Source organism: Gopherus evgoodei, chromosome 14 (genome assembly GCF_007399415.2).
Source record: "Gopherus evgoodei ecotype Sinaloan lineage chromosome 14, rGopEvg1_v1.p, whole genome shotgun sequence".
Lineage (NCBI taxonomy): Eukaryota > Metazoa > Chordata > Testudines > Testudinidae > Gopherus > Gopherus evgoodei.
Genome location: NC_044335.1, coordinates 26,572,506 through 26,596,504, shown reverse-complemented (window position 1 = coordinate 26,596,504; position 23,999 = coordinate 26,572,506). Strand labels below are relative to the sequence as shown.

General features: G+C 50.8%; 1 protein-coding gene across 3 annotated transcripts; it reads left to right on the top strand.

Annotated features, from left to right (window-relative positions):
* The first annotated feature begins 794 nt into the window (after window positions 1–794).
* Window positions 795–16,696, top strand: TGIF2 (TGFB induced factor homeobox 2). Of its 3 annotated transcripts, none has more exons than XM_030533748.1 (3): window positions 795–1,675; window positions 4,586–4,824; window positions 13,334–16,696. In XM_030533748.1, the coding sequence occupies exons 2-3, from the start codon at window positions 4,621–4,623 to the stop codon at window positions 13,931–13,933; spliced, it is 804 nt and encodes a 267-aa protein (XP_030389608.1). In that variant the 5' UTR covers window positions 795–1,675; window positions 4,586–4,620; the 3' UTR covers window positions 13,934–16,696. The 3 variants fall into 3 exon arrangements, with proteins under 3 accessions (XP_030389608.1, XP_030389607.1, XP_030389606.1); XM_030533747.1 differs by having other exon boundaries at window positions 795–1,855; XM_030533746.1 differs by lacking the exon at window positions 795–1,675 and adding an exon at window positions 2,506–2,672.
* Window positions 16,697–23,999: the final 7,303 nt, after the last annotated feature.

Below are 23,999 nucleotides of genomic sequence, written 5' to 3'. Positions count from 1 at the left end.
CAATATCTCTTCACCACCGAGACACACACACACATACATACCCCATCTCTGTAGTAAGTGTCTACACTGAGATGCTTCAGCAACACAGCTGCAGCGCTGTAGCGGGGCCGCTGCAGCACTTTAAGTGTAGACATAGCCTTAATCTGATCGATTGATCTTTTCACCTTTGGGTCTCTATTTATTTTTTTATTAAGCTACCATGAGAGAATGCCCATCCAATACTCTGGGGGCCCTTGACAATCTTTTAAAAATATTGCAATACGTAAACAGACTCATCATTTACCCAAGTCACAAATCAAATAACCCAGGGACAGCATAATTAGAATGAATCAGCCCCTCCACGCCATCCCCATCGGAGCACAACACCAAAGCTCGCCAGCCCTACCGACCTTCTCCTGGGCCAGAGAGAGAATGTGGGCATTGCAGGCCCCCTGATGGCTGTCACAGACCTCCGGTAGAAGTGAGATCCAAAGGTCTCATATCCACATTCCATTCCATAATCCTGTCAAACATCCATGACTAACAAGTGCCTACTCTTGACTTTTTACAAAAAGAAAATCATCCTTGCCCCAACTTTGCTAATGACTCCCTACCATTGGTCTTTCTTTTAAAAAAATCCTTTAATTTTAATGCAATCTTAGTGTTACACACAGAGATTCTGATTTTGCATGTTAACGCATAAAAAGTGACAAAGCTAATCCGAATGCCAGGATTTTACTGTTCAGTTAAAGAAAAAGGTCTGTTTATATAGAGAGATTTTACTCAACTTTTATTGCAAGTTTCTGTCCCTGAATTTGTTGTTGAGAAGTTAGGCCTTGCTCCACCCAGCTCCTTAGTGACATCAAAAGAGTTGCAAGGATTCCCTTGCAGGACTGGGGTCTTAATAGGCCTTCAGGTGAAGGAAGCTGCCTAATGCAGTTTTGCTTCTGTCAGCTTCTCTTGCTTTAAATGTCTTGCTGCTGCAAACAGGTATGCAGATACTTGTAATGGTGTTGAAGTCGACAGGACTGCTGCAGTGCTTAATATGAAGCATGTGCATTACTGAATCGGGGCCTAAAGGAGACCCCATCCTCCCAACCGAGAAGTGATGGGAGGAAAATCCGCGCTGAAAAGTTTGGAGCATGCTTTGGGAAGAAATGTTTTCCATTAAAAACAACCCTATATCTAAGCTTGAAAATTGCCGGAGATTTGCCTAGACTCAGCCCCAAAAACACAGGGCAGGTATTATTGTAACATTGTGAGCGCCTCCTCCCAAGTTAGTTTACAGGGGTTCTCTTCAGTGCAGTTAGTCCGGATTCGCAGGCGCCAGCTAACAATCAGACCTCGTGTGCTTACACTGCTGCTCTGCAGGGTCTGACCGGAGATTGGGCAGTATCAGTTACACGAGTGGGCTCGTGGGCTCCTCTCCGACAGGCTAGAGGCTGCAACTTGCCCTCTGCATTCTCCAGAGAGAGGGGAGGAGGAGATTCTCTGCCGTGTACCACCCACCCTTCCTCCCCTCCCCTCCCCCACATTTCAGATCTCATGGGGGTTGGGGGTGGCGGTGAACTGTCTGCGGTTGCTTTGCTGCCCCTAAAACTGTGAGCCCAAGTGCGTGAACCAGCCCTGGAAAGGGGGGATCTGACGTCAAGCCCCAGAGGTGGTTTCCAGCCGGAGCTGTCAGGCAGCGTGTCAGGTATTAAAGACCCATCCAACAACCCCAGACCCCTCCTCTTTAAAAGCCTCCGCAGGCTACACAAAGGGAGAAGGGGGCAGCTCTCCTCCCTGAGCCAGGAGCGCCCATCAGCTGCGCGGACTCCCCTCCTGCCCAGAACTGGACTGAACCCGGGAGGGGACATGAAACCGACGAGGAAAAGTAAGTCTGGGAAGTTTGGGAACTGCTTGTCTTTCGGGCAAACTTTGTGGCTGGCGAAGCGTGGCTTGCCCATCGGGATCCCACGTACTGGGGAGGGGGGCAGCGCCCCCTCTCCATCCTCGTGGCTTGGAGGAAGCCGCCAAACTCTGCAGAAACTCCTGCATCGCCCTGAAAAGAAAAGGCACCGGGGGGAGAGGAAGAAAAAAAATACCTTCAAAGCACTGAACTATGGAGAGCGGGCGGGGGGGGGGGGAATCTTTTGTTTGATCACACTTCTTGCAACATTTCAGGAGGACCAGCAAACCCGACCGCGTGCCGCCCCCTGCCTTGCTTTCCCCCTGAATGAATGATCCTCTTGCACAGCACCCCCTCCCCCTAGGAAAAAAACAACAGGGTCTTTTTTCCTCTTCGCTGATTTTTACCCTCTCTGGATCTCCGAATCTCTCGCCCCAGACCCGTCTTAACTGAGCAATCCATGTTTGCGGAGAATTTTTGTTGTTTGCAGAGCTTGTAAAGTGACAGCTGGGGGTGGGGTGGGGTGGTGGTGGAGGTTAGGTGGGGGGTGGGGGGTAACCGCGCAAGTTCCTGTTTCTTTTGGAACAAAGAGAACTCTGTCTAGGCATCTGTCACTCCGGGAGAGAGACAGAGAAACTTTCTCTCTGCCTCGCCCTCCGAGCTCTGCTCCCCTCTGGGCGTGATTTTTTTTGTTTGGGGGGAGAGAGCCCCTTTTTTCACCCCGGGAGGGGTGCAGCTGGACCCGGCGAAGCCCCTCCCCATGCCATGGAAGGGCCGAGGAGAAAGAAAAGGAGGTCTGGGGGTAAGATCGCAGATGTAACAGGCAGAAAACATGGAGTCCCAGTTTGTTTTGTGTGTGTGTGTGAGAGAGGCAGGGATTTAAAGAAAGGAGGAATTCCCCCCCTCGCACCGGGATTCAACCCGCAACTTTCCAAACTATCCAGCCCCCTCCCCACACCCAGATTTGGGGGGTCGTTTATAAACTCAGGTTTTGAAGAAGGGGGGGAGGGTTGATTTTGCTTTGAATGATTTTTTTTGTCTCTTACCAAGACGAGGAACTTTACTTGGGACACGTGAGTTCTCCTTTTTGTGCGTGTCTCTCTCTCTTTTGAATCCAAGCGAAGTAGAGAAGTTGGGGGGGAGGGGGTGTCTGAAGGGTCTCGTTGGTTGGGAGCTGCCCGAGCTGGTGATCCACTCGAACTCCCTTTGTGCTGGGACGCGGCCCCTAGCCGCTGGCTGGAGAAGATATTGAACTTTTGGAAACAACTGCCTGGCTTGGCAGAGTGTTTGAGGTTTTGCATGGAAGGGGTGGGGAAAACTTAGATCAGACCAAGGTGTTTTAAATCTGCTGATGATATTAACACCCCCCCCCCGGGTCTGTTGGATTTCTCCTTGGGCTGGGTCGCACTTCCCGTGGGCAGCTGGTGGTGGGGGCAGTTCAGGGCCATAGGGAAACAGCAGCACCTCCTCCATCCCTGCTCAGTTCCAGAGTGCCTTGAAGCGGAGCACAACAGAGCGCCTCTCTGTCTCTCACGTAGCCAGCAGCTCCTCCTGATCCCCTGGGCCACTCAGGGCTGCATGCAGGAGCCGGACAGGGATCCATTTGCTTTTTTAATTAGGGAGACAGCTTTGCCATTTTCTCTTCTTGAAGGGAGGAAGGGGCTTGCATTTCAATTGACTTGAATCTGCTTTGTTGTGTGTGTGTGCGTGCTGGGGAGCAGACACAAGCGCCGAGGTTTTGAATGCCATCTTCAGACCAACTCTGCCACATGGCCGGGAAGGGTAATGAACTAACTGTAGGAACTTAAGCGAATTTGAATTTTGCCCATTTGTGGGGTTGTGGTGGGGCTTGTGTATCAATTAACGAAGATGTCTGCAGCTGCATGGGGGAGGGGGAAGGGAGAGTAGTAAATGAGTTTGGAGACTTTTGTGTGTGTAAAGTAAACCAAGAAATAACTTCGAGTGTTCTCGTGTCTGTGCTCTGCAGAGGATTAACGTGTTCAGGGGGTGACACTGGGCTTCTGTAAACTCTTTGCAGGGTAGGCAGAGGGGTTTAGATACTCAAAATCTTCCCTCAAATTATATGCAAGATCAAAGGGTATTTCTTCTAACTGCTGTGTCAACTTTGAATGGTAAGGCTGACTAACACGAGTTTGGTAGACTCCTTGGAGTCCGGACACTCATCATGCATGGTTGGCTTTGTGTTGTTTTCTTAAAGTTGCCAGTGCTGTGCCCTAGTCCTGCAAAAGTTTAGAGGTGTGCTTAACCCCACACACTGAGTTGTCCCAGGGGAATGGAAATGTTAGGCCTATGCTTACGTTTAAGCATGTGAAACCTGCAGGATCAGGGCCTTGGGGCTAAAGTTAGGCATCTGAACAAACAGCCTGTTGCTCAGAGGTACAGAGCACCCTTCAGCTTCTGTTTGTTTCACATTTTGGCCTATAAAGGGTTATATTATAAATGTGAACAGGTTACCAAGGGAAGGGGGAATACAAGGCAATTAACCCCTCTGAGAAGGAGATGGATGGGGTCTGCACAGGACTAGGATGAACATGATGGCTTCATCTTGACCTTTGAGCCACTGGTGCGGTTGGGATTCTGCCCAAAATAGGGCTCAGCTGAGGGACTGCTTGTTAATTTAACCCCTTTCCATCAGGCCAGTCACAAAATGGAATGCAGCGTAACCTGTGCATTGTTTTGTTTTCACTTCGATAGGCTTTAACCAGGAGCGGTCTGCAGGCAGCTCCACCATGTCCGACAGCGACCTCGGAGAAGATGATGGCACTGCCTCTCTGGACCTGTTGCAGTCAAACAAGAGGAAAAGAAGGGGGAACCTCCCGAAGGAATCAGTGAAGATCCTCCGAGACTGGCTGTATGAGCATAGGTTCAATGCATATCCATCTGAGCAAGAGAAACTCAGTCTGTCCGGCCAGACCAACCTCTCTGTGCTGCAGGTAAGAACTTTTCTCAGCCTTTCCTGTGCCGCCCCCCCCCCCTCCCCAAGAGGATGTATTTCTGGTGACCGGAGGGGGTTAAGTTAAATGCATGGCACAGGGGGTTGGGACCTGACCCTGCCTAATAATATTTGGCACAAAACTGTTTTGCACTTGTATTGTGCAAGGAGAAGTCATTTGAAGATCTCTAAGAGCACTGCAGACTGTAATGCTTTAAACATGGCACCACTCCTGGGAGACAGGTTGTAGGTATTAGGGGGCCCCGTTTTACAGAGGTAAACTGAGGCAGAGAGGTTAAGCAGCAAAGCTATATTTACATGTTCAGCACTTTTCCTCCTGAAAGACCCCAGAGTGCTCCATAACCCCAACATCTGCAGCCCAGTTCTGGGGCAGTGGAGTGCAACCACAATGCAAAACTAAGGGGGGTGGGATTGGCCTTTTGGACTGGATGTAACCCCAACTCTTACAAAAATTGCCATGAGATCTTATAAACAAATAGGAATAAAGTTTTTCTAGCCAGTGCTACTGGATCATTGCTCTCATGAGTGCTAAGAGAAAGGGCAGATGGTGCTACCTGTACTCCTATCAAATAGTACCTTTGAAACATCGGTGGGTTTGCTAGAGGAGACAGATGAAATGTGATTAGACTTTAAGGTGGGGGACAGGTGAAATGTGATTAGACTCTAGTTGTTGCAGCTGCAGCATGGCTGAAGTGTTACGCAGTGACACCCGCTCACACCTGGTCTGAATCTGAACCCACTCCATTAGAAGAGGATGCAGCGCAGCTGGGGAGTTACTGTGGGCAGAGTGCTGTTCCAGAGACTCAGATATCAGAATGAGTGTGATGGTTTCATCCCAGTAACCTAGTCTGGGGAAACTGGCATAGGGAGCAGCAGCATCCCAGAGCAATTCTCCGTCCATCTGTGCATGGCTGGAAGATTACGATGCCTCCTTTTGAATGTGGGCTGTGTCATGGGAACCCATGTCTTGGTCATCCCTGCAGGGTCACTGTGAAGTGATCCATGTGAGGTACATCTGAAGGCAAATGTTGGCTAGTGCAGGAGGAGGCTGGGGCATTAATGCCTGTTCTGCACTCAGCACCGATTTTTTAGTCATTTTGGGGTGCAGTTCAAGGTGCTGTTTGACTGGGTCACTCTCAGTTCCCTGTCTCCCTCTGTGATATTGTGGCAATTAAGATCAGCTAAGGCATGCTGGCTGCCAGCCCCCACACTTAGATAATCCAACAGAGCTAAAGCCCATTGCTGGGTGATATTTAAGCACATTCAGGGCTGACATGTCTCTCTTGCCCCACACACCCTCCTTTTCTTGCTGCGGAACTCCAGCTCGGGCATGTCCCAGCATCGTGAGTATTCTCCGGACTGTGCCACTCTGTGAGACTTTCTTCTTTGTGCTCCCGGAAGGCTTGATTTGTGCCTTCTGTGGCAAACCATAGCAGAGGGGGCATTCTGCAGGGTGAGTTTGAGCGCTGTTAGGTTGTAGGATGTGCCCACTCCAGCCCTGTTGGTTTGGGGACTCTAGAGATGTCCTGACAGCGTCCAGATCAGCAGGGTCTGGGTGGTGAGGGGGTCTGGGAAGGGTCACTCTGTGTTGGGGCAGAGGCTGAGCCGGCTGCAGCTCCCGTATGCCAGTCCCAGAGAGGCTGGCCCATGCTGGAGGCAGGTACCCTCCGTTCCTTACCTGTACTGCAGGATGAGCAGCAGAATACAGGATACTTCGATGTGTGAAGCTGCCTATCCCCCATCTAATCATTCTGGGGAACACCATGTTGCCCTGTTCTGCATGTTCTTTTGGGCTCTTTATATTTGGGATGAGTTCTGGGGCCACCCACCTCTATGCATAAGTGCAACAGAGCAGCACAGGGACTTGCTTTTCCATAGCTAATCTCCAAACACAGATTCCAAAGCATTTAAAAACATAGCCTTATGTTGGGATTCCTTCATCTACCATTGAAATGCTGCCCCCTCTGAGCTGGAATATGACAGCCCTCTAACAGAGGAGTGCAATGCTGCATAACTTGTAGGACAAAGAGGGAAGAAACCAAAGGATGGTGATGAGTGTTTATTCCTTGTAATGTGGACAGAGTGCAGGTCCCCCACCAGGAATGTCTGGGGTGCTGCCTTCAGTATTCCAACTCTGTTGAAAAGTGCTGGGGATCTTTAATGACAGCAGGTGATGATTAACTGTGATTTATTTATTTATTTATTTTGCATAGCATTTTAAAGATGGCATCTCCAGTAGCACAGGGCTCCTTGGAGCCAGTGTACTGGTGCTGGCTTAGAGGAAAAGTACCACCTACCCAATAGCCCCCACTCTCTGTAGTGCTGTGGTTTTCCTACAGTGGTTCCCAGCTTCTTGCCGATCAGGCCTGACCCTGCTTAAGTGGGATATCAGAAGCCAAGATGATATTGTTATGCTCTGTCTTTCTGCTATCCCTTTTAAAGATTCAGCTAATATTTGTTTTCTGTCTCACTTATAACTTGCTGGTGAACAGAACCTAGAAGTTCAAGGTTCTCAAGTCTTAAAGGTGATTTTATTATTTATTTAAAAACTGAAAGGCCTGTTGTTTTTTTTTTTTGTTTTTTTTTTCAAATAAACTGCCATTGTGACAGATTTTTGTTACCAATCTGCTTACCCCGGTTGTACATTTGGATGTGCCCAGTGACCTGCTTTGTGCAGAAGCTGCATACACAATAATCACAAGTGCATGCACAACACTTGGGCAATCTGGCCATGTATTTTGTTACAGCTGACTGACCCCCCTTGCAGCAAGGCAGACAGACACATGCTGAGTGTGTCTCTCTAAACTTCTCTTCCCTTTCATTTTTGGGAACCCTGCAGCTGCTCCAATGATGATAGAGAGCCCATGGAGCTGGCTTAGGAGTGCTTGGGCCAGTGGCTCTCATTTTCTCGTGCAGACAAAGTTGAGGATAAGTTTGGCATGTAGGAATAGTAATAATACAAAGAGTATCAAATAGTACATAAGTGCCCCAAAGCAGTGCCTTGTGTACTAACAGAGTCAGTGGAAGTGACAATTTGTCCCCCCTCCCCCACCCCCATAGGTTCGTTCCATGTGGGGGGGGAAGCTCTGAAATAGCCCCCGTCACATTGTGGTATGATGGTGTTACGGTCACAGTAAAATTGCCCCCCCATTGGAAAAGCAGATTGGTAACAAAAATCTGTCACAATGGCAGTGACTCAAGGTGTGGGGAGGATCTAAGCAAATCTCTGTGACTGCAAAGAGAAAACAAAATATACTGAGCCCTGAATGCCCCCCAGAGGTGGCATTGGAGGTTCAGATTTGACATTTTCCATTTGAACTGCTGCCAGTCCCCCAGGCTCTTAGAGTCTCTTAAAAATCAGGGTTAAGTACCAGCCACCACCCAGTCCAGCGCATGTGATTATATATTTCTGTCCACCATCTCTCAGAGCGGGGGCCAGTGGCTGGCAGACAAGGAATGTGAGAGCAGCAGTGCTTGGTCTCCAGGGAAACCAGGAAGCCATGTATCTCTTAACTTTTTGCAAAGTAGATAAGAGTGTTGTGCCTGGTCCCAGGAAACCTGCAGATTCAACAAAAGCTTTGTTGCCTGTGAGTTTGAAATTGACTTAACACCCCCCACCAGCTCCTTCCTTACCCATCCCCCAAACAAACAAACAAATCCAGAGGAACCCAACAGGCCTACTTTGTAGAAGTGTGTAGACACACACACACACTCCATCCATAATGGGGCCTGATTCTGAAAGGTGCTGAGCACCTGTAACTCCCAGGGACTTCAGTGGGAGTTATCGCTTTTGGCTCATCTCAGGCGGGTAGTATGAATTGCTGTAACAGTCCATGATTTGCCAAGCTCCCACCTCTCTGTGTGCTGTAATGGTGAATAGTAAAAGAATAGGCGCTAGGGAAAACAATGGCCTTACTTAAAAATAAGCTGGGGGTTTCCTTTAAAGGGGAACAGGGTAGGCAAGGTTGGGACCCTGTGTTAGCTGGTTAGTTACAAAACCTACTGGATACTAATGCTCCCTTGAAGTGTGTTTTGTCTAATCCAGGGGTCGGCCACCTTTCAGAAGTGGTGTGCCGAGTCTTCATTTATTCACTCTAATTTAAGGTTTCACGTGCCGGTAATACATTTTAATGTTTTTTAGAAGGTCTCTCTCTACAAGTCTATATATTATATAACTAAACTAGTGTTGTATTGTAAAATAAACAAGGTTTTCATTAAATTAAAATGTTGATCTTATGCTGCTGGCCCGCTACTGGTCTGGGGTTCCGTTCACCTAGGCCAGCAGTGGGCTGAATGGGGCCTGCGGCTGGGACCCCAGCTGGGAAGGATCTGGCAGCCGGGACCCCAGACCGGCAGCAGGCTGAGCGGCTCAACCTACTGCCGCTCAGGGGTTCCATCTGCCAGCTGGCATCCCAGCTGCCGGACCCGCTCAGGCCGCTGCCGGTCTGGGGTCCCAGCCCTGCCCACGTACAGTGGGTACCTACCTTCTCCCTGGTTCTGGCCCATTCTCTTCCCCTCACTGCACTGAGCTGAGGGTGGGAGTGGACCGAGCACAGGGCTGGGGGTGAAGAGTCTGGCCAGGCGCTAGAATGGGGGAGGGGTCTCAGGGTTGGGGCAGGAGGTTTGGGTGTGGGGGCACTTACCTGGTCAGCTCCCATTTGGTGTGAGCGGTGCAGGTGGGAATGTGAGTGGGGGTGCAGGAACTCCCGTTTGGTGCTGGGGGGGGGATGTGCGGGGTGCATGGAATGTGAGGGGGCTGGGTATGTGGGGGGTGCAAGAGTCAGGGCTGGCGTCATGGGAGGGAGTGAAGAAGTCAGAGGGCTGGGTGGTACAGGGCTCAGGGCAGGGGCCGGGGGGTGTGTGGGGCTGTAGGGGTCAGGGCAGAGGGCTGAGGGGGGGAGGGGGCAGGGCAGAGGGCTGAGTGACTGACTGCCCCTCCCAAACCCCCCCACTCTTTGTCCCAACTACCCCCTCCTGGGACCCCAACCCCTATCTAAGCCTCTGCCTCTTGTCCCCTGACTGCCCCAACCCTTATCTATACCCAGACAGAACCCCCTGGACTCCCATGCCTCATCCAACCGCTCCCCACCCCCTGACAGGACTCCCAGAACTCTGGACCCATACAATGCCCCCTGCTCCCTGCCTGCCCCAACCCCTCTCCACACTCCTACCTCCTGACAGCCCCCCCGAACTCCCGACTCATCCAATCCCCCACAGCTCCTTGTCCCATGACCACCTCCTCCAGAGACCCCCCCCGGGGGGGGGCCACCCTAACTGCCCCCCAGGACCCTCCTTGCTCCCTGTCCCCTGACTGCCCTGACCCCTATCCACCCCTCACCCCCTAACAGACCCTGGGACTCCCATGCCCCATCCAACTCCCCTGCTCCCTGACTGCCCCCTCCAGAAACCCCTGTCCCCTGACTGCCCCCAACCCTTATCCAACCCCCCTCACCCAGCCCTGGACCCCTTTACCATGAGGCTCCCTGCTCATCTGGAGTTTTATCGTTGCTCATGCAGCCACACCACACCCCGCCCCACCCCTCAGAGCGCTGTGCGCGTGGTGGCAGGGCTCTGGATCAGCGGGGAGCAGTTTTCCCTCCCCATGGAGCCAAACGCAGCCCCGCGGGAGCGCTCAGCCCTGGCCCCCAGAGCGCTGCGTGCGTGGCGGCAGGGCTCCAGGGGAAGGCGGGGGAGGGGCCAGCGGCTTGCTGCGCTCAGCTGGCGCTAAGGCCAGGGAGTGCGGACCCTGCAGCTTGCCGCGTTGGCAGGATTTTTAATGGTACACTGGAGTCCCGGCAGGCTCCAGCGTGCCATTAAAAATTGACTTGCGTGCCATCTTTGGCACGCATGCCATTGGTTGCAGACCCCTGGTCTAATCCAAACCATGCTGTATGGTGTGTATCCAGGCACACAATGTCTTGTGCTAGTGTCTTAACACACAGAGCAGCTGACTAGAAACAGAACATAACCACTCTAATTACCTTGTTAAGGGCCAGATCCTCAGCTGCTGTGACTCAGCAGAGCCCCATTGATTTCAGAAGAGTGGATTAGATTTACATCAGCTGAGGATCTGGCCCTAATTTGTTACCTGCAATTATCCTGGTAAAGCAGAGAGAAATTTCCCCTCTTAGTGACATGTATAAAGGAAAACAAGATGAATGGTACAAAGTCAATAGGTGTGTTGTTTTTTTTTAAAGGCTTCTTCTGTTGAATACTCTACATCATTGCTCATAGCCTTTAAGAAGTGTGGATGTTAAATGACGGGTTCCAGTCATGCTGTGACTTAAGTGGGAGCAGGGGATAGGATGGGGCCTCTGATTTTTCTGACAGTGCCCCTTTAAGAAAATCAAACTAATCTAGAAACACTGTCTGATCCTTGAAATCTTCCATGTGTAGAACTTCAGAGAGAGAAGCTTGCAAGATTAGAGCCTGTGGGACATGAAATAGTGACTTTTGTAAGGGTGTCAGATACAAAGTCTTGTCTGAAAGTCCTCCCCCCAAAAACCTACGGAGCTCTTGAGGATGATGATGCAAGTTGCAGTAACTTTTCTGCCCTTGGGGAGAATATTTTTGCACAGCTGTTGATTTGGAAGAGATCAGTCCTTTGTCAGCTTCATACTCTTCGAATTGCTTTCTGTTTAGAACACAGTGATTTTCATCTAGCTTTTTATTGTTTTAGATCTTGATATACACTCAAACTGAATAAATGGCAGCTGCATTTCCAAGAGGCTTGCAGACATCTACCCACAGAGCCTTGCTCAGTTAGTGCACATATTTTTGAAGGCTCCTTTGAGAGTTTGACCATAATTCTGCTAGTTGGTAAAATAAATGGTGACATGTTAGTACCACTTTTATAGTGCACTGCAATATTAATTAGATCAAGTGGAAAGGGCTATCTTTCTGTAAAGAAATGGCAACTCTTAATAACAAACAAATCTTTACTACTTCTCCTTAGCTGTAGCCTTGGTGTGCACTTCACCCCAGAGATGGGCATATTTCAGTGGGGTGTGTGTGAGAGAGAGATGATTCCTACATATATACGCTTTGAGAAGTGTGCTGGGATGAAAGGCATTGAATAAATACAAGTTTTATGGGTAAATTGGGTTTGTTTTGAAGAACTCTGGGAAATGTGGGCAGGGGGCAGACTGTAGACATTGAGATTGAAAGTTAAAGCTTTATAACTGTTAAAAACCACATTGTCAACATTGTATTAGCAGGCGAGTCTTGGATTGTGATTGCCCTAACAGCAGTCATGTGGAGGAGTGTCTCTTCCATGCCTGAGTGTTGCTGACCTGCGTCCATGCAGGCAAGAATGTTACAATAATCTGCCTGTGTTTGTTTAGCAAAGCCCTTGCATTACGTGAAGGAAATCTGTCTCCGGATCAGGGATGTATGGGGCCCATTGAGCTAGAGTGAGTCTACGGCATGAGTTAGAGGATCCAGCATTTTGTACAGGGCTATTTCCAATCCATCCTCCTGAGCAGATCTGGAGCAAGGAAAGCATGTTGGAATCTTGGAAGACTCCCTTTCAGCGTTGCCCTGGATTGGCTGGGCATTGTGTCAGAGTAGGAGACATCTGGTCTTTTGAGCCAAACCAGTTGGACCTTACTGCCCTGCTCCTCCTGCTTATTTGAAGAGGGACATACAGGAGAACTTGTGCATTCTGATTACTGCAGTGAGAATGGTTCAAATGACCGTGTTCTTACAGGTTTCAGAATGACATGGTTTGCTAAGGCCCAACTGGCATGGATGGCAAAGCTCTCATTGGCTTTGGGAGCAGGACTGGACCTTTGAACCTCTCCCCACAGCAGCCCAGAGCCATGTTAGCTGCAGCCATCCTGAACCATCCTTTATTAGCAGGGCTCTAGCTTTGTGTGAGGCCGGGCTACAAGGGTTATAACTATGTCCTGAGTTACTGACGGGGGTTAGTCTGCAGCATGGCCTATATCAAAGTTTACCCTGAGCCAGAGTGTAACACGGTCCTGAGGGGTGAGGGACACACCCTAAATCCCTGCCCCTGAGGCAGCAGAATAACAGCACAAAGTAGCACAGCCTCCCCTCTGCCAGGCCAGCTGTGCATGGAGCTGGCCCAGGCCCCAAGTGGGCTATGCTGGCCAGGAAACAGGTGAATTGGCTCCCCTGAGCAGCCTGGGCCACCCTGCAGTGCTTGCTGCACCTCAGACCTGCCTGGGCCATCAGCAATGCGAAGGGAAGGAGGGCAGATGGCACAGCTCAGCCTGCCCTCCCTCAGGGTGGTGCTGAAGGGATGCTTGTGCCTCTCTGCTTGACTTGGAGCAAGTGAAGGCTAGGGAGGTGTCATTGCTCAGGCCAGAGGGCAGCCACATCCCTGTCATGGCTGAGGACTCAGCTGTTCTCTTTCCCTCCTCAAGGAGGCATTCTTGATGTGCCTGACTCCATGGTGCCTTGGCCTCTCACTCATGGGGCTCCACTAGCAGCTGATCTGACTGAGCTGTAATTTGTCTCCTCAGATCTGTAACTGGTTCATCAACGCCCGGCGGCGGCTCCTGCCCGACATGCTGCGCAAGGACGGCAAGGACCCCAACCAGTTCACCATCTCTCGTCGAGGGGGCAAGACCGCAGACGTGGCCCTGCCACGTGGGGCCACCACAGGCTCTGGGGTGCTGGTGATGCCTCCTGTGGCTCCCGCTATGGCGGCTGCTGCCGCCACCCCCAAGGTGCTATCCATGTCTGTCTGCCCACAAGTGATCTGCCACCCTGTGCAGCCACTGGCCAGCAGCCTGACAGTGGTGAGCACCCATGGGGCTGAGCAGGAGAAGCAGCCCCCCTTCCCCCGGATGGAGCTGGACCCCCACCCTAAGCCTCAGCAGAGCACAACAAGCAGCACCATGGCGCTGCTGGCCAGGACGGACGCGGCCAGCCCCACCAACGGACTCTTTAACACCCCGCCCCCCACGCCGCCCGAGCTCTTCGGAGAGGACTTCAGCAGCTTCCAGCTGCTGGTGGAAGTGGCACTGCAGAAGGCAGCCGAGCTGGAATCGCAACGGCAGAATGGGCAGCTGCCCCCGTTATGGCACACAGAGCCCCAGGCTGCCCCAGTCTCCAAATAACCTGCTCTGTGCCGGCTCCAGCTGGGTCTGCCCACCCTTCCTGTCTTCTAGGGCTCTGTCGGGTTTGGCGTCTGCCGGCTGAAGGTGGTGGCTTTTTATTTTTGTTTTTTTGTTTTACTGTGTTTCTCGGCAGTGAAGATCCTCATCCCAGATGTTATACATCCTTCTCCAACCAGGAGGGGACCCAAGGAACCTGACTGCATTCAGACCTTCGCAAAGCAGCCCTTGTGGACTGCAGCATCTTCATCTGGAGGGACATATGTTCAGAAGCTGTCAAGGATCCCTTGCACCTTGGATTCCACCCTGGGTTTCTGGTATCGTGTTGGAGACATCACCTCTCTTCAGGAGCCCAAAGGAGGTAGGCCTGGCTCCTTGGGAGGATCTTAGTGGCTGTTGTGAGGAGAGAGCTTTATAGCTGTCTGACCTCTACTAGATGACTATTTTGCTGTGTAAGACTCTGAAAAACCTGCTGACTTTATGGGAGAAAAACAAATGAAGTGTCCAGCCAAAACTGCATCTAAAGGTGGTGAGACACCTTCCGGGTTTTGAACACCTGAGGAGGAAAAGACTTTCCCCTAAGCCTCTCTGGGCCACCTCTTTGTTTTGACTTGTATATATTTTGTGAATGGAGAGTTTAGCCGCAGAGCCTTGAGCAGCCCTGGAGAGCCTGTGGAAAGGCAAAGATCAGACTAACTGGAAAACTTAAATCTGTGGCTTTTTTTTTCCATTGAAAGAAACAAAAAACCCTAATGTTGTTGCCAGTAAAATCTCTGAGGTGCTGTTCAGCAATCTTATCTGCTGAAAAGATTTCTTGATTGTGACTCTTTTTTTTCCTTTGGTAAATACTTCACTGTTTCTCTTGCATTCCTGCTGAAGACGTGCACCTCATATCATGGAAGGGAGAGAGGAATGTACTGATGTCTTGGGAGGATACTGACCAAGAGCAGAAGAAAGGGCATTTCAGTGGGGGAGTTGGGAGCAGGGTTGGAGATTAATCTTGACTGTGAAATAACTTGTACTCTTTTTTTTTCTTTTCTTTTCTTTTCTTTTATTAAATACCCTCTTTCCAACAGAAGAGGGAATCTTTGTGGGCATGGACTGCCTGCTTCTTCTCTTGCTGTTGTAACATTTTCAGCCTGCATGAGGCATTCCCTGGAAAGCAGAGTCTTGGTTAAGCTAGTGATGTGCTAACAGCAAACTGTCTATGGAAACACATGCTGGTTGGAATCTTCAAACCCTTGCTTTCATCATGCTGAATGTAGTTCCTGCCACACAGGTGGAGCAGTGGTGACCTCTCGTGGCCAGCTGGCTTATTGCACAGAGCAGGGTCTCGCTAGCTTTGAGCCTGCAATCTCTCTGTGGCCACAACAACAAAAGCAAAACAAAAAATCTACGTAGCCCTGTGAATAGTCGCAGTTGCCAATGGGAGTCTAGGGGGAGGGTGGCGTGGGCCACAAACTGCACGCAGAGCAGTTATGAATCCAAATAGCTGTGAGTTACAGGCCGTGCCCCTTTCATTTGAATTGTAACTCTTGGAGCCTGCAGAAATGGGAACAACGTGGGTTGAATGAACATCCCCATGTTTAATATTGCTGTTTCACTGTAAATGTAAGTTAAATAGCGATATATATGTACCTCTATATCTATCGTGAGAAACACTAATCCTAGGTTGTTAGCCTAATTATTATGTTGCATGAATAGTGGTATTAATGTCAGCAGGATACAATTGGAATCAGTGCCTGGTGCTCATGCAGATGGAAATTGTGGGCAGTGGAGGGGGAGCAGTGCATTGTGGGATTTGGGGCAGTGAACGGAAAAGTGGTGGCTTATCAGGGAATTTCCCCCCTTCTCTGTGCCTCTCTCCCCCATCTTTTTAAATAACCTTTTGCTTAGAGCAAAATGGGCCCATGAGAAGGAGCGATGCAACTTGTAGCAGTTGGGAGAAATCCCTTCCCATGTCCTGTAGATGAGTCAAGAGATCTAACTTCCTGTTGCCCTGCACTGTGTGCAGTCCTTAACTCCAGTGCACAGTAGGTATAAGATGTTCCCATACTGGTTTGATTAGTGTCTCTCTCACCCACTGAGACCACACAGGGTGCAAGGCAGGGGAAGCACCCTATGTCCTGACAGATTCCTTTCCCAGGGGAGGTAATGCTGCAGTGCACCAGGCAGCTGCCTGGCCTAGGGTTTCTATTCATAGTGATGTTCCCTGCAGAGCTGTGTTTTGGGGTGTGTGAGGGGGGGAGGAAGTTTTCCCTTTTTTTGGGAAGGGACAAGAAAGACAAAAAAAGCCTAAATTGATCAATCTTCTCCGCCCCCTCTCTCTCCCCACCCCTTCCACTCCCATCTGTTTCTGGGTGCTTACCTGGCTTTGCTCGCTACCTCCTGCCCATTCTAGAAGGGACAGGCCTAACCATTGGCTTCTTGGGGACTGGAGAGTTCTCACCTTCTTGTTTTCCTTCCTCTCTGCCCCATTCTGGAGGATCAAAACTTCCTGGGACTGGGCTGAGAAGCATTGGGGCTGGTGTATATAATGGAAAGGAGAGGGAGAACTGCAGTTCCCACAGTGCACTGCTCCATCCAATGCGTGGGCACTACACGGCTGTATCCTGTTTGGCATCTTGATGGTGAAGCCCCTCCTGGCTGGGTTTGGATGTCAGTTGAGAGTGAAGCAACAAAGGGGGGAGGGAAGAATCCTCTGAATGAAATTCATGGAGCAAAAAACTACTGTAAATAACTTTTTGGGTTTTCTTGTCAAATAAAGGTGTCTGTCTTCTTTTTTTTTAAAAAAAAAACAACATAATGAGCATGCTGTGACTTGTTTTCTAGGTTTCTAGCTGCTTATTAAATCCAGTATTTATAAAGCCGGGTTGGGGTAGGCCAGGTGATCCAAAATCTCTTGTTAAAGTTGTAGCAGTTCGGCAAGCAGGATTCAGTGTTAAAATACAGCTCAGATCTGAAAAGTGACCTAATAAAATGGGCATCAGTCCATATTATCCTCTGCCTTCCATATCATGTCCTGAATTTGCACCATTCTAACAGCCAGGCCTGCATGCTCCTGCGGGGAGGTGAGCTGGCCTCAGTGCTGTGGGTGGAAAGGGTCTGGCAGTAAGCTAGTCTTGCTCTTGGTAAGCCTCGTAGAAACCTGTTGCCTCCATTGCTGAAGCAGGAGCTGTAGTATGGCTGTGTTGGTTCTGATAGCTAAGGCTGGCAGATGCCCCCAGGCTCCTGGCAGCTGTGGGTCATAGGAGTCTATTGTTTCTCTGCCATGGCTCGGAATGAAGCTATTGGGGGCCAGGAAAAGGGCCTAGAGTGAACTGAACCGGTGAGTCGCTGACAAATCATTATCCAACTTCCTACACTCCCAGCTGCAAAGAGGGAAGCCTTAAGGTGACCACATGTCCTGATTTTATAGGGACAGTTGTGTATTTGGGGCTTTTTTTTTTTTTTAAATATGGTCACTATTACCCCCCACCTCCTGTCCTGATTTTTCACACTTGCTATCTGGTCACTCTAGGAAGCCCTAGCGTGCAACCCTAGCAGCCTACCAGCCCTAGAGCTCCTGGGGCAGAGAGAGGAGAAACAGGCAGCGAGGGCATGCATAGATCTGCCCTTTCCCATTCTACTGTGCAATAGTCCCAGGTCCTCTTTTGCCTCAGAATGCTGCCCACTAGGCCTAGCACAGGGAAGCAGGGCCAGGCAAGCGCTGCTGCTGGAAGATGCCATCTTGGCCCCACAGGGATTGGACCTGAATGTGGCTGAGATGTAGCCTCAGCCCCTATGCTGGCAGAAATGCAGCATTGCAGCCTCCTGCTGAGACAAAAGGGAAATGGCAACAATCTTGGGTGGGTTGGTTTCTTTCCTCTACTTCCTCTTTCTGGGTGGATGAAGGGGGTTTCCCCTTGGTTTTCAGTTACCTAGAAGCGAGTGATGCCCAGGACAAGGGCAACTGGCTTATAAATACTCATGTCCACCGCAGGTGAGAGCTCCAGCCTGGCTAATCTGCCTAGGGGCTTATAACGAATGGGCACTGTGCTGCCTGATTCATCACCTGAGCTGCTGCAGAGTGATGTCATTGCTGGTTATGGACCCTGAGCTAAGGCCACATACCACAGCTCAGGAGGGCCAAACCTGTCCTCTGGCGTAGTCAAGACAAAGATCAATGACTGCCCTTGTCCCCCAGGCAAGGGCATAAAATGCAGAGTGGGCCCAACTGCATCAGTTCCTTTGCCAGGGCAGAGTCCCAAAGCCATAGGCCTGCACAGTAGCAGGGAGGATGAGCAGGGCATGGGAGCCAAGTGGACAAACTGGCAGAGCAACCACTGTAGGGTAAGTAACTCTCGAAGCCTAGCAAGTCGTCAGCTCTCTGCTTGGAAGCGGGGGCCGAGGTCCTAGTTCAACAAGGATTGCAGCACAGCCCTACCACAACAGGCCTGTGCTCTGGCAGCCTCAGCTAAGGCCTAGTGCTGGGTAAAAGCCTGGCCTGAGCTCCAGGTAGCTGTCCTATAGACTTCAGAAACAGGTACGGTGACCAGGTGTCCCAATTTTATAGGGACAGTCCTGATATTTGGGTCTTTTTCTTATATAGGCTCCTATTACCCCCAGCCCCTGGCCTGATTTTTCACATTTGCTGTCTGGTCACTCTGGAAATTGATGTTTTTCAAGCAGGCAGTTGCAGGTGCTTGTGCCTCAGCAGCGGGTGCTCTAACACTGCAGTGGAGCAAACCTGGCTCCTTGGAACAGGCTCTGACCCAGATTGATTGTCTGAGCATGGGAATGACCTGACCCATAGTCTTGTCTACAATGGCTAAAGCCAATGCAGAGAGATGCCTGAAAGGTTTCACATTACTAAGAGAGGAGGACAAAGCTCGCTTCTCTCCCCCGTCCTGCCCCCCAGAGTGTGAGGGTTAGTGGCCATGGGGGCTGAGGTAGTAAACGGGGATGTAAATGAACAGATGCAAATACAATTCCAGCTGGCTCATGGGCAGGAATTTAGGCTAAAGCCTGTGAGTCACCTCACAGAGTAAACTCCTCCCAGCTGGCATTGAGCTTCCCTAGAGCCTTTCCTGTAAAAAGCTGAGCCTGGCACTCAGCCTGTTCATTGGAGGAGCTGGCTGGGCCACGCAGGGTGACAAAGGGGACAGGAGCTCCTGACGCTAAGTCAGGTGCCACCCATGGACTGGCTGGAGACAGGCAACAAGACTCTAGCCAGCCCCACAAGGGAGCAAAACCCCACCAGAAGTGCTGAAGAAAGCTGAGGCCAGCAAGCCAGGTGCAGTGTGGGGGTGGGAGAAGGACACTGGAGCAGTTTGGATGTGGAGAAGATGGTAGGTCAGGCCAAGAGCAACAGAGGGGTGGGGGAGGCAGGAGGCCCCAGAGATGGGGGAGCAGAGCTGCTTTGGAGCAGTGGTACAGCCCTTCCATGCCTTCTCTCTCCTGGGCGTACATGGGGCTGCTCCTGTAGCATCAGCTGATGTTTCCTGAGATACAGCAGCTCCTGCCTAAGAGATGAGCCACAGGGTGATTGTGCCTCCTGCCCCAGTTCTCACTGACAATGCCCCACGGAACCTCACCTGTCATGAAAAGGACTAGGCTTGCCCATTTTGGTTGGACATATTCCTGAAGGTTTCATCACATGATATCATCTTGAATTAAAGCTTGCTCTTTAATTCCTGGTGACGCCTGAAGGGTTGGCAATCCTAGAAAAGATTCCAGGTGCAGGTTTGGGGCAGGGAATTGGGCCGGTTTCAGCCAGTGCAGAGTAGTGCTGAGCTGAGTCTTCTTTCCCCCTGTGGAAGTGTTTGATGAAAACACAAAAAAAAACTTCATGGACTAAAGTCTTAGGCTGGGGTGGCCAACCTGAGCTTGAGAAGGAGCCAGAATTTACCAATGTACATGGTCAAAGATCCACAGTAATATGTCAGCAACTTCCCCCTCGTGCCTCCCACCCACGGCACTGCAGGCTCAGGGGAGGAGGGTGAGGCAGGGCCTGTGGCAGAGCAGTGAGCCCCCCTCGGCACATTGGAAAGTTGGTGCCTATACAAGGAGCTGCATATTACCGTCTGAAGAGCCGCATGTGGCTCGAGCCACAGGTTGGCCTCCCCTGTCTTAGGCCAAAAGAATAACAGTGTCTATGGCAAGCAGCCGCTTCCTGTCAAAAACTCAATTTTCTGTTAGCCCAAGTATCCTAACTGTCCCTTAGGGTTGGCAACTTTTTAATCCCCAAAACCCAAACACCCTAGCCCTGCCCCTTCCCCCCTGCCCACTACATTTCCCCTCCCTCTGTGGCTTGCTCTCTCCCCCACCCTCATGCAGTTTCACTGGGCTAGGGCAGGGGGTTGGGGCATGCCGGCGGGAGGGTCTAACAGGGATACGGGTGCCTGGGGTGGGGCCAGAAATGAGGGGGCTCCAGGCTGGGGCATGTAGTTGGGATGCGGTGGGAGGGGGGAAATGAGGGCTCTGGCTGGGGGTGTGTGGACTCTGGGGTAGGGCTGGGGCTTTGGCATGAAGGCAACAGTGCTGGTGTCCAGGTCCTCAATGGGCTTTGAACTGAGAATGGCTTGGGCACAGACTTGGCACTACTAGGTGCAGGACCCACTTCCTGGGCTGGGGAAGAGGGTTAGGCACTGGAATGCTGCCATGGAGAACCGGATTCTATCCCTGCATGTGCCACAGCCTTCTCCGCAAGTCATTTAAACCAAACTGTTTATTTTCTGCATATCTGATTTGAGACTCAGGGCACCTGAGTTCCAAAAGTGCTGCGCTGTCACAGCTGTAATAGAGGTCAGTGGGAGGGCAGAGCTGAATATATGATATGCTAGGTAATGCTAAGTACACTGCAAAATCAAGCCCGATGTGGCTCAAATTAAACACCTACAATTGGAAGGGAACCCAGAAAGGCTCAGCTGTGGGCATGGCTGGAGGTTTCCACCATCTGCTGGCTCTGGGACTCAGACCAGAACTGTCCCAGCTAAGGCATGTGGGGCCCTGCTATAGCCTCTGGCCCCTGAACACTCAGTGCCACCAATATGAGGAGCTTTAAAGCACCAGCGTGGCACTGGGGGCAAGCTACCTCTGGTGCCCTCACCCCCTCACAGTCCTTAATGCATTTACCCTCACGCCCCCGGAGTGCTAATATCCCCATTGCATGGGAAACTGAGACAAAGAGCAGCTAAGGGATTTGCATAGTGTCTCACGGCCCAATATTGGTTGTTGTTTTTTCTAATGGTGATGGAAAAATTGAACTGATGCCTCCTGCAGCCCAGGAAAGTGCTCTAACCGCTGGCCCATTGTGCTGCAGGCTGTGATTTGAGTGGCTCAGTAGGGGGTGCTCTGCCTTCCGACTCCATGCTGATCCCCCACATCCCTCTAACTTTTCACCCTCAAAGTCTGGAACTGGGTATGCTGTACAGATGGACACTATCTCCACCCCTATAGGAGTGGCTGCCCCCCCGCACTGCCCCCCGGAATCCTAGAGTGGCCAAAGCCACAGGCAAAAATCAGGGTAGTGAAACTCCTATATTGGCCTGGGGGCGGGGGGGGGGGCGCATTGTGTCAGCCCCAAACAGCTTTAAGGCTCAGCTTGCTTAGTGAGGCTCAGACTTTACCCTTGGGCTCCTCCTTCCCATGTGCTAGCAGCAGTGGCCATAGCACTCTGCTCTGGTATTTGCACGGAGGACTCTAACAGCTGTCTCAATTCCATCTTGCCACCCAGTACCCCCTTGTGGCTGGGTGAAATAATGCCACGTAACCAGCTTAGCGTCCCATCATAGGATCCTTAAAGCTGCCAATGCAACTACAGGAGGGGCCAATATTACGCCCTAGCTGTGGCTGATTTATTACCCCATGTAGCAAAAACAGTCCTTGAAAGCCCCAAGCACTCCAGGTCTCTCTCACCCAGTGCACACTGACAGGCTCCAACCTCAGTCCAGCACCATGCCTTGTACCCCAGCTCCAGCACCTCCTGCCGTTCCTGGGTTTTGCCCTTATGAAAGCTGCCACCCCAGCCCTTCCAGAGGGCGTCCTGCCCAGGCTTCCCTAGCTCTGCAAGTTAGCCCCTTCACTGTGCTCCTTTGGCCTCCTGGCCACCATCGCTCCAGCTACAGCTGCCACACTTCATAACGACCCTCGTTACAGCCCCGCTATGCATCACATGCTGGCCTCAGTCAGCGCACAAGGCAGCTGCTCTGTACACTGCAATGGCACGTTCATGCCAGGCCAGCACACAAAGAAATCAGACATTTGCTTTCATCTGCAGGGAATGCTGAGGGAGGTGATACCGGGACGGGGGGAGCGGCAGCCTCGGCTTCTGCTTCAAAGGTGGCCGTGTGCGAAGGGGCCTTTTAAGATGCTGAATTTGGCACCTGTGCAAGATTTCCAGGGAGGCTTTTCTGACAAAGGCAGTGAGCATCCTAGGCATCACGGTCATGCAGCAAGCCTCAGCCACCAGGCATGGAAACTAGGCACGTGGACTAAGTTGAGTCCCAGGGCCCTGCGTAAGCCCAGTACATGCCCTCATTTAAATCCTTAGCCCGCTAGCTGTGACAGAAGGACACTTAAGTAGCAAAACGTTATAATTGTGTGGCCCAAAAGAAGTGTCAGCTGCATTATCACAGCAGTACGTTTGGTATCACTTCTGGGTGAATGGCTGTGCTCTTCCCATGAGAAACCCAGCTAATGAAACCACAGCAAGGGTGCAAGCCCTTTGCAGAGGGTCCGCATGAGACCTATGTACCACTTAGGGCCTTTTTCAGTCCTCAAAATAGGATTAAACTGTGCACACGCCCTCGGTCTGGAGGTGAATTTCACCAAAAGTCTGGGACCTCATTCTAGCACAGTATGATCTCTTACTGAGGTGAACCAACCCTCATTAGCACCTGCTCAGAGATAGTATCGTTATTAAAAGATTAGCACCTTAGGGCTTATAAATTACACTTCAGACTATTTGTTTAGCCAGACACTCAAACACTCACTACAATGTTAAGGTTATTAAATAATTTTTAAGAAAAGTTAAAAGAATCTTAAGTTGCAAAGTCAAGTATTCAAAAATTAGGAAAGGCCTGAATTAAGGATGCCTGTGCAACCTTAACTCTGCTCCCATGTGAGTCTTTTGTGTTACATGAGCGCATATTTTCCCCCCTTCTTTCAGTGCACAGAGTGGACAGTGCTCATATTTCTCTTTATGGTCTTCCTTCAGTGGAGTCTCCCAGGTCTTATCGGCAGCATGCCAGTCAAACCTTGCCCTAAATAAAGACTTAGTGATTTCCTCATGGGTTTTGCTACAGCGCTGTCATCGGAATATCTTACGTCTCTGTCCAAACATTAAGGATCGTATCTTTAAAGCACCCAGCTGAATGAGGTGGCATTATTGACCCCCTTTCACACCACGTGATCTGAGGTACAGAGAGATGAACTTCACAGTGGTCATAAGTGCAAGACAATTGTAGGTGTCTAATTTGAGCCACATCGGGCTTGATTTTTCAGTGCACTTAGCATTACCTAACACATCATATATTCAGCCCCGCCCTCCCGCTGACCTCTGTTACAGCTGTGACAGCGCAGCACTTCTGGAACTCAGGCCCCCTGAGTCTCAAATCAGATATGAAGAAAATAAACAAACAGTTTGGTTTAAATGACTTGCGGAGAAGGCTGTGGCACGTGCAGGGGTAGAATCCGGTTCTCCATGGCAGCATTCCAGTGCCTAGCCCATGAGACAAGCTTGTCTCTCCCTGAAATTCCTTGCCTTGATCATTACTCACTCTCCAAGCCTTTGAGGAGTAGTGGGCACTTGGGTGTGTACGTGTGTCTCTGCTCAGGCTGCCCCTCTGGATCCCTGATTCTCAATCTTTGACCTTACTCCCGTCTAGGGTGACCAGATGTCCCGATTTTATAGGGATAGTCCTGATTTTTGGGTGTTTTTCTTATATAGACTCCTATTACCACCCACCCCTGTCCTGATTTTTCACACTTGCTCTCTGGTCACCCTACTCCTGTCCCTGTTTTTTTCCATTTGGTGTCCCCAGTATTTAGTGGCAGCCTGCATCTAATGGCTCCTCCTCCTCAGTTG